The sequence below is a fragment of the Microchirus variegatus genome (genome assembly GCF_963457635.1).
Source record: "Microchirus variegatus genome assembly, chromosome: 4".
In the NCBI taxonomy this organism is placed as follows: Eukaryota; Metazoa; Chordata; class Actinopteri; order Pleuronectiformes; family Soleidae; genus Microchirus; species Microchirus variegatus.
This window is the reverse complement of record NC_139805.1, coordinates 28,589,710-28,606,159: the sequence shown is the minus strand read 5'-3', so window position 1 is coordinate 28,606,159 and position 16,450 is coordinate 28,589,710. Positions and strand designations below refer to the sequence as shown.

At 37.7% G+C, this 16,450-nt stretch overlaps 1 protein-coding gene across 1 annotated transcript in view; it reads right to left on the bottom strand.

Annotated features, from left to right (window-relative positions):
• The window catches only part of LOC310926175 (uncharacterized protein), a gene marked incomplete at both ends in the record, with an annotated part of 68,258 nt that extends 52,247 nt beyond the window's left edge, over positions 1-16,011 (bottom strand). Inside the window, 2 exons of the mRNA XM_083888275.1 lie at positions 7,946-8,179; positions 15,920-16,011. Coding sequence (XP_083744401.1) covers positions 7,946-8,179; positions 15,920-16,011 — 326 coding nt within the window. The remainder of the gene's footprint in view (positions 1-7,945; positions 8,180-15,919) is intronic.
• Between the last annotated feature and the right edge of the window lie 439 nt (positions 16,012-16,450).

Below are 16,450 nucleotides of genomic sequence, written 5' to 3'. Positions count from 1 at the left end.
ACCTCAGTTTTCTGTCACTGGTCTAGCTCCATAACTTGACCTCTGCAGTCTCAGTTCCAAAGTACCGTTTATTAAACCACAGACACAAAATAAACAAAATAATATCAAAAGAAGTAAATGAAATGCAAAATAAGGGAGAGGATGGGCATCATAGGCAAATGCAATCTGGACATTTTAATTTAAAATAGTGACAAATTTACAGACTTCAGTGACACTGAGAGGTAAGAAGATGACAAATGTAAAGAATGTTAGAAGAACTTTGCAGCATGAATTACACAAGGGAGACGGAGACTAGACAACAATATGCTAACAGATGGAACAGAACAAGCTAGCGGGGCGAGAGTGGACCTAATACTGAAAGAACTGCACAAATTCAGGAAAGACATCATTGTCCAACTGATGGGCATTAGGGACTCTATTCGATCACAGGTTAACGAGGAGACTGCCGCTGAGATGCTCAAACTCCACATTCAAATGGATGCTTAGTTGATGGACCTGGAGGGCCGGTCCAGGAGATTCACTATCAGAGTACTTGGATTGAAAGAGGAAACACAAAATAAGACAACAAGTTTATGCTCTGACTTCAGAATTAAGGGATAATCTAAGGTTCTAAGAAAATGCCACACCTGGTGTATTATTGCAAGGTTCACAAGTATGTTCAGCGTGATTTTCCTGTCAAAGCAGTTTGTGTATTCATTGCATGTATATTGCAGCCAATCAAACCACGTCATAATCATGGATTTGCTGAGTAACATGTGCCCTAACAAAAAACAGAGTGGATTATGTGCTCACACCACAGCAATGACAAGACAATCAACAGAGCAATACCAAACAGGTGTGGATGGTAACACCTAATTTTGTAATTACTGCTGCTTAATCCACATCATATCAGTGGGCCAGCAGGAAACAAATGAGATGACTCATTAAGTTCATTTAGTCATTTTCATATAATTTTGTAGCACTATATCACAACACAATGTTAAGGCACTTTATGTGGGACAAACACCCGATGAGCAATTTTTGGCATCAATGGAGAGAATGGAGAGCTATAGGCTGTTAATGGCTTTGAAAACAAAAAGGAAAATCTTACAATGAATTATAAAAATTAACCAGCAGTCAATGGAGTTCATATAAAACGGGGGTGATGTGATGTGTTTGCACCTTGGAGTGTTTGTCAACTGCATTTTGAACCAGCTGGAGGCACGAAAAGGGAAGACTGGCCAAGGTTGAAGTCATGTTATAATGTCATAATCATACCCTGAATAGGAAGAAAGTGTTAGTGCACCAAAAGAGTTCCCCCAGCAGTCTGTATGTCTGTAGCAGCCTAAATAAGAGGTGCCTCAACTATAAGCTTTATCAAAAAGGAAGGTTTTAAGCCTAACTTTAAATACAGAGAGGGTGTCTGCCTCTTGCACACTGTAAATAATTACTGTGAATTTACAGCAGAATTTCAACAGTATTAAGGTGTTTTTTTTAATAAACAGCACTTTTTTCCTGAAATTAAGGAAATGACCCATTTGCCCTGCTGCACTTTGACAGTGAACTGACTTTAGTCTCAAAAACAAAAAGTTTCTCTGAATGAGTTGAAATTTACCATCAGAATTGTTGGCATCGCCCTGAACAAGGATCCATTGAAAATATTAGCAAACCTCTTAAGGAATAATTTTAATTAATTTTTGGAATTCAGGAAATGATCCATTTGCCCTGATGCACTTTGACAGTGAGCTGACTTTCTTCCCAAAAACAAAAAGTATATCCGAATGAGTTGAAATTTACCATCATAATAGTCGGCATTGCCATGAACAAGAATCCATTGTAAATATTTGCAAACGTCTTAATCAATAATTTTAATGAATTTTTGAAATTCAGGAAATGATCCATTTGCCCTGATGCACTTTGACAGTGAGCTGACTTTCTTCTTAAAAACAAAAAGTATCTCTGAATGACTTGAAATTTACCATCATAATAGTATGCATCACCCTGAACAAGGATCAGTTGAAAATATTTGCAAAATTCTTAAGGAATAATTTTAATGAATTTTTGAAATTCAGGAAATGATCCATTTGCCCTGATGCACTTTGACAGTGAACTGACTTTAGACTCAAAAACAAAAAAATATCTCGGAATGACTTGAAATTTACCATCATAATAGTCGGCATCACCATGAACAAGGATCAGTTGAAATTATTTGCAAACCTATTAAGGAATAATTTTAATGAATTTTTGAAATTCAGGAAATGATCCATTTGCTCTGATGCACTTTGACAGTGAACTGACTTTAGACTCAAAAACAAAAAGTATCTCGGAATGAGTTGAAATTTACCATCATAATAGTCGGCATCGCCATGAACAAGGATCAGTTGAAAATATTTGCAAAACTATTAAGGAATAATTTGAATGAATTTTTGATTTTCAGGAAATGATCCATTTGCCCTGATGCACTTTGACAGTGAACTGACTTTAGACTCAAAAACAAAAAGTATCTCGGAATGACTTGAAATTTACCATCATAATAGTCAGCATCGCCATGAACAAGGATCAGTTATAAAATATTTGCAAAACTATTAAGGAGTAATTTTAATGAATTTTTGAAATTCAGCAAATGATCAATTTGCCCTGATACACTTTGACAGTGAGCTGACTTTCTTCTCAAAAACAAAAAGTATCTCAGAATGACTTAACATTTACAATCATAACAGACGACATCGCCCTGAACAAGAATCCATTGAAAATATTTGCAAAACTATTAAGGAATAATTTGAATGAATTTTTGATTTTCAGGAAATGATCCATTTGCCCTGATGCACTTTGACAGTGAACTGACTTTAGACTCAAAAACAAAAAGTATCTCGGAATGACTTGAAATTTACCATCATAATAGTCAGCATCGCCATGAACAAGGATCAGTTATAAAATATTTGCAAAACTATTAAGGAGTAATTTTAATGAATTTTTGAAATTCAGGAAATGATCCATTTGCCCTGATGCACTTTGACAGTGAACTGACTTTAGACTCAAAAACAAAAAGTATCTTGGAATGACTTGAAATTTACCATCATAATAGTCGGCATCACCATGAACAAGGATCAGTTGAAATTATTTGCAAACCTATTAAGGAATAATTTTAATGAATTTTTGAAATTCAGGAAATGATCCATTTGCTCTGATGCACTTTGACAGTGAACTGACTTTAGACTCAAAGATAAAAAGTATCTCGGAATGAGTTGAAATTTACCATCATAATAGTCGGCATCGCCATGAACAAGGATCAGTTGAAAATATTTGCAAAACTATTAAGGAATAATTTGAATGAATTTTTGATTTTCAGGAAATGATCCATTTGCCCTGATGCACTTTGACAGTGAACTGACTTTAGACTCAAAAACTAAAAGTATCTCGGAATTACTTGAAATTTACTATCAGAATTGTTGGCATTGCCCTGAATAAGAATCCATTGAAAATATTTGCAAAACTCTTAAGGAATAATTTTAATGAATTTTTGAATTTGAGGAAATTATCCATTCGCCCTGATGCACTTTGACAGTGAACTGCCTTTTTTCTCAAAAACAATATAATATTTGGCATATGTTCATAATACTGTAAATATATGTAATATATGTATGTTCGTAATACTGTTTTTAATAGGCAATTTGTTCAGCATGTGAAGTTTTTACATGTCATCTTTACATTAAAATAAAAGAAAGTGCAATAAGAAGCTGCTTTTTCTATTACATTTTAATCACATGATTCAAAAATCAGTAGGTTAATTTTGTTATGGTTTGCCTTCCGTGCTTGTGGCCAGGTTCAAACAGAGATTTTGTGAAACCTAATGTCAATGACATGTAACATGTTTTTCTTGACAAAAGTGCCTTTAACTGTGTGCAATCATATTTTTTTAATTGATTATTGAAATGTCCAAAACTGGGACAAAACTGTACATTTCAGTGACAACATTTTTTTTTTTTTTTTCAAAAATTTGGTTCCTAACAGTGGAACTGGAACCCATGGTGATGTCATCTAAAGTGACAATGTGGTCAGAATGTTTTCCTCTAAATGGTGTTTAGGGCCAAGTATAATGACTTGTCTGAGTTTAAAAGTAGAAATTTACAGACTCACGTTAATGTCTATGAGACATCCCTGGAGTTTAACAACCTGATTTTCTTGTTTCAGCCTCATTGATAAATAAAGCTGTGTGTCATCTACATAACAATGGAAATGTATGCTGTCCTTTATAATAATGTTGCCTAGAAGAAGCATGTAGGGTAAAAAGTAGAGTTATAGTGGTTGTGGAACTCCATAATACATTGTTGTGTGTGCAACGAGGCATTATCATTAACATAGACAAATGTACTATGCTGTTCCAAACAATACAACACAGCTGTGACCTTTTTCGAGCTGTAAAGCAAATATTAGAAAAATTCCCAAAAATATTTCGATCATTCGCCATGAGCACATGGCAAGCAACTCACTGCCCTCAGTGACAGTTTACAGTTTCACAGACTGTTTACACTGGGCAGTGAGTCTAAATTAATACAGGTAACACACAGCCTTGTTTTCAATACTGGATATTATGTTCTCCTCTACCCAATGTCCTATTTTTAACTGGTTTGGAATATTTCAAACAATGAATATGCAAATACTTAAAACAATTTACTTTAGCAAGTTTTTGTCTATAATGAGTAGTTTGATCTGTAATGTTACTGTAATGACTCCTGGGTTTTCTTCAGGGATAATGACAGTTATGGTATGCAACTCTAGTAGATGTTTTTGGATACTGTAACAGCACAGTAGCACCTCCCTGTGGACAGTTTAATGAATGGAACAGCATTGCTAAACCTTGTATCTCCAGACAAGATCTGAGCCCAATTTCTATGTAGCCTAAACATTCAAAGACATGCCACACAGCATTACTCAAGGCAAAAATCACAAACAAGATCACAAATTGCAACTGAGCATGAGGCGCTCTGACTCTCAGAAGCTCCCAGTCTGGACTGGGAGAGGGCTTCTTGTCTTCTTCCTTTAGGAGTGAGACAATTGTAGGTACTGCAGCCGCACCAATCGCTGCCTGCCCATCTGCTTCAATGGTAGGCGAGGTACCACACAGACTAGTTTGCATACCCAACTCAAGGCTAATTAGGGAGGACAATGTCCAGCAGGTCGAGTTTGTACATTCACTCTTTGTTCAGGTGGGTTTTCTACACATTGTCTGGTTCCTCCTACGATGAACACAACACACCTGAGTCAAATAAATGTCATCATCTGTCTTATCTGTCTAATGACAAGCTGACCATTTGAATCCGATGTGTTGGAGAGAGGACATTTCTAAAATATACAGTGATTGAGAAACACTGTGCTAGGGTATTATGTCAGTGCCCCGGTCCAAGACTTGTCATTCAGTCAAAAGTCAAAAAGTATGGCAGAGGAGATTTTTTTATGCAACATATTTAAAATAACCTCTATGAATATATAAATGCTGATAAATAAGTCAAAAGAAAGTCTAGTCAAAATCTATTCAAAAGAAAAGTAATTCAGTGCTTCTAATGTATAACTGCTAAATGTACAACAACAAAATACAGCACAGAGGGACTTAAAGGTCTATGTCTAGAACTATGATATGCAGTAGAAAGTGGATGAAACAAATGTTTGGGGCGACATGGTAAACACAGCCTGTCTATTCTACAACAGTGATTTTATATGAGTGTTCATGTTCTTGCCACATCAAACATTGGCCTATTAGTTAATGCATACTTAGTCTATGTTCAGTATGTTTCATTATGTTATGTAATGTTCATGCTGAAAAGACATGTCATATTAACTAGAGCAGTGTTTCCCAACCCTGGTCCTCAGGGAACACTACCCTGCATGTTTTAGATGTTGCCCTGCTCCAACACACCTGATTCAGATGAACCTCTCGTTATCAGGCTTCAGCAGAGCTTGATGACGAGCTGACCATTTGAATATGTCCAGAGGTGCAAGACAAGGCATCTATTTATATAATTACAACTTAAATTCTTAAATCTCAACTACACACGCACAGTTACTACACCATATTTATATATCCAATATTAGTATATGGGTAAAAAGCTTGGGAAATACCAAGCGCTGAGAGAGGAGCTACAAGAGATGTGGGGAGTAACTGAGCTGTGACACTTGACAGCAGATGAAATCAATTACCTGCTGAGAGACTATGAGAGAATAGAATCAGAATTGTTACTGTAATAACCATGTACTGTCCACCTATATGAAAAATAAAAAAGTTTTTAGTTTTACGGTGCAGTTTAAAAAGACATTCCATGAATCACAATACAATAAAAGCATGAAAGAAAAACACACTATATGGGTAATGGAGACAGTATTTTTGTAGCTGTTGTTGGTTTCTAAAGCAGTACTGTAGCGCCACCCTGTGGGCAGTTAATACAATTATTTACAAAATGTACATTTTGAATGGACTGATTGTTCCATCCAATGTGTGAAAAGGAGTCGCAGCTGGAAAACATGTCTTCTGTCACAGATCCAACTTGAATCAGTACATTTCTCATTGTCTGTCTCATGCCAGTTACTAACACTCCTGTCATTTCAGACCCTGTCAGTCATTCCACCTGCCACTCCGAGTCACCTGATCCGCTCTGCCCCTGTCACACGCCTGTCTCCCATCTGCTAATCACCCTGCCCCTTTATACACCGGCCCATTTCCCCTTGTCCTCTGCCAGATTGTCTAACTTTAAATCCTAGTATTCCAGCGTTATTCTCTCTGCCTGATTATTGCCTGAACCTGCCTTTGACCTGAGACCTTCCTGTTTGCCTGCTCCTTGCCTGATTTGTTTGCCACGCAGACTGCCTTCCTGGTTTGAACTTTGTCGAATAAACTCGACCTACTATACCTGAACTGCTCTGTCTCCTCTGATCTGTTGTGCTATTGGGTTCACGCCTGCTCTTTTGTATAAACCTGACATCTTCTAGGTTTATTGACCATATCTATGAATATATATTATAATAGCAATATGTATATATATATATATATAAATATATGTATGTGTATATATATATGTATGTGTATATATATATATATGTATGTATGTATATATATATATTTGTATGTATGTATATATATATATGTATGTGTATGTATATATATATATATATATATATATATGAACCTAGTCATTCTCTCACTGGTGTTTTGAGTGACAAATCATTGAATCCTGCATTACATGATTTTTTTTATGATTAGGACACTATGTAAGTGTTGATTTCACTTTACTGTTTATTTTGGTATAAACTTCACAAGGGGACATTTTAGGGAATTCAAGTCAAAAAAGAAACACAAAGCATTTTTTGTGTGTTTTTTAAATCAGTTTTATTATAGAAACTTAGCATATATTTGGTTACTGGAATAGATAAGGTGCTTTTCGCCAGCTAGAAGAGAGACTTTAACCAAGTTTTTCTTCACAAACAAATGAAATCAACAATCAATAAATAGTTATATAAACAAATAAACAATATATATTGTCAGTAAGGTCCTGCCCCCTGGATAGCACATATCGTTTTAAACACCAATTTGTACAATTATTAAGATAATTTAAAGCACATGGAATGTTAAAATATTCAGGTAATTTGAAATACACATAAAAAGCAGTTAAAATTGGAAAAGTGAATAACAGTAAGTACATGTAAAGTTATATAATGTTTAAATTAGTTAAGTTCAAGTGAAAGTATTTCTGTACGAAGTATTGTATTGGTGTCATCTTCAGCAAATTCAGTTTCACCCAGACTTTCAGACTTTTGACTAAAACTTCTACTTCACACAACCACCACCTAAAGATGGCAATAAGGCTAATTAAAAAAATCACCTCACAGTCAATTGGTGGCTTCAGTGGTCATTCATAGATGTAAATATTCTAAAATAGAGTGAATACAACAAGACCTAAGAGAAGATGAATCATACCCAGTCTGATACAACAAGCAGAACTGGAGGTAGTAGTAGTTGGGTTGGGTTGGGTTGAGGTTGGGGAAGCAGTTGTAGTTGGTGAAGCAGTTGTAGTTGCTGCAGGAGTTGTAGTTGAGGCAGCAGTCGAAGTTGGGGAAGCAGCTGTTGTTGAAGAAGCAGTTGTAGTTGGGGCAGCAGCTGTAGTTGCTGTAGCAGTTGTAGTTGGGGCAGCTGTTGTAGTTGAGGCAGCAGCTGTGGTTGAGGCAGATGTAGTTGGAGCAGCAGTAGTTGTCGTTGGGAGAGCAGTGGAAGTTGGTGAAGCCGTTGTAGTTGGGGCAGCAGTTGTAGTTGGGGCAGCAGTTGTAGTTGCGCCAGCAGTTGTAGTTGCACCAGCAGTCGCAGTTGCGCCAGCAGTTGAAGTTGGTGAAGCCGTTGTAGTTGCAGCAGTGGTAGTTGGGGCAGCAGTTGTAGTTGCGCCAGCAGTTGTAGTTGGGGCAGCAGTTGTAGTTGCGCCAGCAGTCGTAGTTGCGCCAGCAATTGAAGTTGGTGAAGCCGTTGTAGTTGCAGCAGTGGTAGTTGGGGCAGCAGTTGTAGTTGCACCAGCAGTTGTAGTTGCGCCAGCAGTTGTAGTTGCGCCAGCAGTTGAAGTTGGGGAAGCAGCTGTTGTTGATGAAGCAGCTGTAGTTGGGGCAGCAGTTGTTGTCATTGGGAGAGCAGTGGAAGTTGGTGAAGCCGTTGTAGATGCAGCAGCAGTTGTTGTAGTTGCGGCAGCAGTTGTAGTTGCGGCAGCAGTTGTTGTAGTTGGGGCAGCAGTTGTAGTTGCGGCAGCAGTTGTAGTTGTGGCAGCAGTTGTTGTAGTTGGAGCAGTAGTTGTTGTAGAGGCAGCAGCTGTGGTTGAGGCAGATGTAGTGGGAGCAGCAGTAGTTGTCGTTGGGAGAGCAGTGGAAGTTGGTGAAGCCGTTGTAATTGCAGCAGTTGTAGTTGTGGCAGCAGTTGTCGTTGCGCCAGCAGTTGTAGTTGCGCCAGCAGTCGTAGTTGCGCCAGCAGTCGTAGTTGCGCCAGCAATTGAAGTTGGTGAAGCCGTTGTAGTTGCAGCAGTGGTAGTTGGGGCAGCAGTTGTAGTTGCACCAGCAGTTGTAGTTGCGTCAGCAGTTGAAGTTGGGGAAGCAGCTGTTGTTGATGAAGCAGCTGTAGTTGGGGCAGCAGTTGTAGTTGCTGTAGCTGTTGTAGTTGGGGCGGCAGTTGTAGTTGAGGCAGCAGCTGTAGTTGGAGCAGCAGTAGTTGTCATTGGGAGAGCAGTGGAAGTTTGTGAAGCCATTGTAGTTGCAGCAGCAGTTGTTGTAGTTGCGGCAGCAGTTGTAGTTGCGGCAGCAGTTGTTGTAGTTGCGGCAGCAGTTGTTGTAGTTGGGGCAGCAGTTGTAGTTGCGGCAGCAGTTGTAGTTGCGGCAGCAGTTGTAGTTGGGGCAGCAGTTGTAGTTGCAGCAGTTGTTGTAGTTGGAGCAGTAGTTGTCGTAGTTGGAGCAGTACTTGTTGTAGTTGGAGCAGCAGTTGTAGTTGTGGCTGCAGTTGTAGTTGCGGCAGCAGTTGTAGTTGCAGCAGCAGTTGTTGTAGTTGTGGCAGCAGTTGTAGTTGGGGCAGCAGTTGTAGTTGCGGCAGCAGTTGTTGTAGTTGCGGCAGCAGTTGTAGTTGCGGCAGCAGTTGTAGTTGCTGCAGCAGTTGTTGTAGTTGCGGCAGCTGTTGTAGTTGCGGCAGCATTTGTAATATTCACTGAAAAATGATAAATGATGTGTTGAAAATAATACCTTCAAGGGTAGAAGTTATACACATTGTCTCTGTGGAACATGTTAGTGGCATGGTGCTCATACATTAATCATCTGTGCAAGTCTGACACACAAGAGCTGAGCTGCAATGTGGTAAAAATAAGAACATGATAAGAAACGAGTCTTCAAAATGACAGGACTTTCATCAAGGCTCAAAAAGATGCATATGGTCACTTTTAAAACTGATTTTAAAACATAGTATTTGTAATGTTTTAATTTGGTTTAATATGTCACCCCACGCTACTTTACTTTTAAGTATCTCATCTGTTTGATAAATGTTTAGACGGGTTCTGGTTATTCTGTAATGTGTCATGAACTTCCTCTCTTAAGCCTGTGATGCCCCGGTGATCACCTAACATTGGTCACTAACCACTGACCTTGTTGGGTCTGTTTGGTTTTCTGTCTTTGCTGTTTGTTGATATTGAGACAGTGTGTCCCATGCCTCGCAATATTTTCAAGACTATGAAATTACAAACTGGCTTTTCGTTGATGTAATGTTTTAAATACTCTGCGATAATCACCCCTGGATACTTTTACTTAAATTCAAACACATTCTGTTGTAGCTATTGTAATAATACTGTAGTAAAAATGTAAACTTACTTGTGCTGGAGAGAGCCCAGATGAGAGTCAGCGAAAGAAGTAGCTTCATCATGACTGCAGATTTGTTACTAAATCCTACAGCACAGAGACACTCTATATATTGTGAAGGTGATGAATACAGCTATGACTGATACACATCTAATTACATCAATGATCGGGTGTGTCATTTTTTTCATCAGTCATAACGTCATGTCCTTTTCTTTCCACAACATCAAACCACAACGTCCAAACACTCCTCAACACACCTACATTTTTCCAGTGTTTATGTTTACAACTGTGTGCCTAAAATAGTAAATATAAACACTTTGTAACCTCTTGTCCTTACTTTGAAGATTCTATATTTAGTTATAGTGCCCTATATTTTCCAGGATATTGTCAAGTCGGAGTTTGAACCCCTGACAAATGACCTATAACTGAAAAACTAAAATGAATAAAAATGGAACCAAAACATTTCTGAAGCCAAATGATATGTTAATATTCAGGACTTTTAAAATTGTGATAGCACTTAACATTTTCATAATGTCACATTCTTACTTTTTCTCTGATTTCACCTCTGTAATATTTACTCAGACATTTTATTTTAAGATTAAGATTCAGTCATTGGGATAGAGTAAAAGTGTATGATATTGTTCTTTAAACCAAATTGACACCAAAATCAATCTTGAAACCTGCAAATAATCTCAACTTCGACTTTATACAGTTACTAACATAGCTACAGCTTTAAGGTATTCCATGTTGTGTCCTTGTGGTGCAATTCTTTTTAATTCAACATCCATTAATGCTTAAAAAATCTTAAGTTAAATTACGCACAGAGATTGTTTTTGTTGCGTCAAGATGAGTAGATGTTATAAATGAATGAAGAGGACAGATGACTCACCAGTTTTACAGCATTCCAGGTGATGACAAACAACAAGCACATTTGCAAGCGATTTGTGGCACATACAAGTGACGTGTGACATGTCAGGACATTATTTGATGAGATATTCAAAGAGGTGGACTTCACTTATCAAAGTGACGTCTTACGCACCTTGTGAAATTTTTGGAGCAAAAATCATACTTTCTTCATGCATGTTAAGCTAGCTAAGACGTACGGGAAAAACAATGCTGCATTTCTACTACTATTAAAACAAGGCAATCAAATATGGCAGACTTCATTCACGCAACAAGCCTCTAGTGACACAGAGCCACAAAAAACAATACTTCACTCCCACTCCATGTGGTGAAGTGATGAGTTAATCTTAAAATAATATGATTTTTTTTCGTTTATATTAGAAATTAGTAAAATCATAAATATACAGACTGAATTATGTACAAGGTAGTATCTGCAGTAATGCTCGAAAGTGGAAAAATTAAAGTAGAAGAAATTGGATAAACAAAATTTTTTTTGGGTAGGCACAGTCTACAGCAGGGGTCTTAAACTGGCGGCGCCCCAATCGATTGCATGAAGCCCCCCATTTGATATCATGTTATAATGAAAATATGGCCCACAACCTCACCTTCTTTTGTTGCAACAACACAGTGTGTAGCTGAGGCACAGCTGCCAGCGAGGTGATAGAATATAATATATGTTTGCTAGCAATGTGTTTTATAACAGTAAAGACATTTTGTCATAATTATCCCAACATTCAATAACTATATAAATACGCTTATTAGGGCCCGAGCCACGAATGGCAGTGGCCGAAATGGTTCCTGGTACGAATTTTAATTACAGTTGTCCACACAAATATTTATGTAATTTTAATCTGTTTTTGATATTAAAGGGGAAATAAGTAGTTTATGGTGCCATCTAGAGGAGAGGCTGAAATTTACAACAAAGACCTGCTGCTCTGCTCACCCCCTCCCTTCCCTGAGCGCTACGGTATCCGCAGCCGGTCAAATGTCGTCCTCGTTGTCTTTCTCTGTGTCAGCAAATGAGGTTCGTGAGGCGAGGGAGAGGGCGAGCTACCGCGGCCGTAGCAGACGAAGCGGAGAGAGTGGAGGCGGGACTTCCGCTACAAGTAAAGAGACGCTTGTTTTGTTCTCTCGCGTTTGTACTTACAGGCTCCGGTAGAAACATGGCATCTCGCTGCTAACAGTGGCTATGCGACCGCGGCCCGCGACCATGTTATTTTACATGACTTTGTGACACACTACGAAAATGAAACAACAACTATTATACAGCGACTAGACAAAGCAGGAGCACATCATATGTATAAAAAAGTGGATTTTGGGTTATATAAACCCATAAATACTACAGATTGTCCCTTTAATACATTAATTTTGCATCATATATAGTATTATTAAGTATACATGTGATATCATGATGCAATATTGTGAACAGTTGTTTTTTCATTGTATGTGAATCCTCCCTGAGCTCCCCCATCATTACACACCATTACTAGATAGCCATCACTCCTAGACAACAACAAGCGAATTTATGCTCTTCATTGTTCTGCATACATCATCCAGATCACTACTGTGATTGTTTTTAGGTCAATGCAGAGGCATTTTGATCTACAGCCGTTGGTCATGCCTCTGGAACTGGAAGGTTACTACATCCTTTACATACTTAGTTCCTGCCACATATCAACAAGCCTTTCCAAGATTGACCTGTTTCTCTCGTGCTTGGTAAGTATTCTGACAGAACCATCCCTAACTTTAAATGTTGGGTGGTGGGGACCCTGAGACCTAAAATATGAAATAGAATCTTGGTCAAATGAATACAATTTATGCTTCGACATAATTGTTATTGTTGGGGGGGAGTATTCTTGGAAGTTTATATGGTATAATGAAGTAAATAATATAATGTGGGACAGCTCCACTTAGGGACTTAAAGGTGAACTGTGTCAGAATTAGACGTCTAATGGTGAGATGCAGGGTGCCCGAAACAGAGTACAGACTGTGGCAACAGAAATTATGTGCTGATAAAATGAGACTGCTGCAAAGAGGTTGTAGGATGAATTCAAATAAAAAAATGTATCCATGAAAACTTTAAGTGAATTCTACTTCTCAATTAAAATTGGTCATTCAACACTTTAAATTGTATAAACGCTTCATGTCCTCACATTGCAATATATACACACAAACGTTCCCTCAGTTAGGTCTGATAGTATTGCTTGACAGAGCCCATTTTTAGATGGAGACAGCATTCAAATGTGAGATCATTTCTATTCATGACAACTAAAGAGAGGCAGATGATAATCAGCAACAAAAAAAGGTTAAGTACTGCAGCTTTAAGTACAAATGAATGACTGCAACCAATTACAATGTTCATAAAGTTGAAAGTTGTATGCTGTGTATTTAATGATGTATCAAAATAGATTGCAGTACAGCTAATACAATAGACATCCTTTACTATTGTGTACAGTTATTCTGTTTTTACATTTAGGTTTCTGATTTTTTTTTTCTTCTCTTCACTGGTGTTTTTGAGTGACAAACCATTAAATAATGCATTATGCTTTCATATAATTAGAAGGACACTGAAACATCATTGTGTCATCGCATTGCTGTCTATGGTTCTAAATACACTGACAGTAATGATTTGGTTTAGATATTGTACCCATACTGTGGAAGTGTTGATTTCAAGACACTCACATTCCATCTGAAGAGGGTCCCCAGGAGCTGCTCAGTGGATGTTCACTGCCTCTAGTTTTCAGATTCCAATTTACATTTCAAGTCAAAAAATATGGTAGAGGAGATTTGCTATGCAAAATAGTTAGAATAACCTCTATGGATAAATAAATGCTGATAAATAAGTCAAAAGAAAGTCTAGTCAAAATGTATTCAAAAGAAAAGTAATTCAGTGCTTCTAATGTATAACTGCTAAATGTACAATAACAAAATGCAGCACAGAGGGACTTAAAAGTCCAAACTACATTAGGGGGAACTAGGATATGCAGTAGAAAGTGGATGAAACAAATGTTTGGGGAGACATGGTAAACAGCCTGTCTATTCTACAACAGTGATTTTATATGAGTGTTGATGTTCATCAAACATTGGATTATTAGTAAATGCATACTTAGTCTATGTGCAGTATGTTTCATAATGTTATGTAATGTTCATGCTGAAAAGACAAGTCATTAACTAGAGCAGTGTTTCCCAACCCATGTTTTAGATGTTGCCCTGCTCCAACACACCTGATTCAGATGAACCGCTCGTTATCAGGCTTCAGCAGAGCTTGATGACGAGCTGACCTTTTGAATATGTCCAGAGGTGCAAGACAAGGCATCTATTTATACAATTACAAATTAAACTTTTAAATCTCAACTACACAAGCACAATTACTATACCATATTTATATATCCAATATTAGTATATGGGTAAAAAGCTTGGGAAATACCAAGGGCTGAGAGAGGAGCTACAAGAGATGTGGGGAGTAACTGAGCTGTGACACTTGACAGCAGGTGAAATCAATTAACTGCTGAGAGACTATGAGAGAATAGAATCAGAATTGTTATTGTAATAACCATGTACTGTACACCTATATGAAAAATAAAAAAGTTTTTAGTTTTACTGTGCAGTTTAAAAAGACATTCCATGAATCACAATACAATAAAAGCATGAAATGAAAACACACTATATGGGTAATGAAGACAGTATTTAACATGGCTTTTGTTGAATCTGGTATGACGGACTTCTTGTAGCTGTTGTTGGTTTCTAAAGCAGTACTGTAGCGCCACCCTGTGGGTAGTTAATACAATTATTTACAAAACAAGATCACACAAAATTGGTATGACTTTTTGTTCCATCCAATGTGTGAAAAGGAGTCGCAGCTGGAAAACATGTCCTCTGTCACAGATCTAACTTGAATCAGTACATTTCTCATTGTCTGTCTCATGCCAGTTACTAACACTCCTGTCATTTCAGACCCTGTCAGTCATTCCACCTGCCACTCCGAGTCACCTGATCCGCTCTGCCCCTGTCACACGCCTGTCTCCCATCTGCTAATCACCCTGCTCCTTTATATACCGGCCCATTTCCCCTTGTCCTCTGCCAGATTGTCTAGCGTCAAATCCTAGTATTCCAGCGTTATTTTATCTCTGCCTGATTATTGCCTGAAACTGCCTTCGACCTGAGACCTTCCTGTTTGCCTGCTCCTTGCCTGATTTGTTGCCACGCGGACTGCCTTCCTGGTTTGAACTTTGTCCAATAAACTCGACCTACTATACCTGAACTGCTTTGTCGCCGTCTAATGTCGTGCTATTGGTTTCACGCCTGCCCTTTTGTATAAACCTGACATCCTCTAGGTTAATTGGCCATATCTACGAATATATATTATAATACTATATAATAGCAATGTGTATATATTGTTTTTGCATTTGATTTATATTTTAGAGTCACTGAGCTGTGATAGTGCAGTTTAGTAATCATGTTTATGGATCAGCACATTTTTAAATTTGTGAGAATTTACAGACCATAATTACATGAAATGGGTAGATACAGAAAGTTTATAAAAGGTTATAAAACTTGACAGCAGAGGGCACCAATAACTTGACATTTATAACTGCTAAATTTAAGATGACAAAATATGGTAAAATTAAGTAGATAGGTGTAGTAAATGACGTTAAAAAAGCCCATTGCACTCCAAACTTACACATAGCCTACCACATTATCTTTCTCAGACTGGTACGTGCACCACCAGTAGCTTGTGAGCTTCCTCTGGTGGTACTTAGCAAAATCAGACATACTGTTCTACTGCACCAGGCTACGTGATTGGAGTGGAGCTGAGGAATTTTGACCGGAGTGCGAACATGAAATAAATCAAATTATAATAATTAGAGTCACTTTACTTATCTTAACCCTCAGGAATCCCTTAAAAAAAGTCCCTAAAGTGTTCTTCGTGGCAGAAAACAGCCCCTTGCCAAAAACTGCTGTAAAATGTTAATATTTTTTCCACTTTAAATGAGTCAATCTTTTAAAGCTTCTTCAGCCTGAAATATACATATCAAATATTAATAATATTTTTGAAATTTTAACCCTTTAAAGGCCAGTTTGTTTTCACAACTCCACTGTTTTCTTATTGAAAAAAACAAAAAACAACAATAACTTCCATAAAATACATTTCAAGAGGAATTTGATTATACTCACTATTGGACCTTGAGATGGGTCAATGATTGGCAGAAAC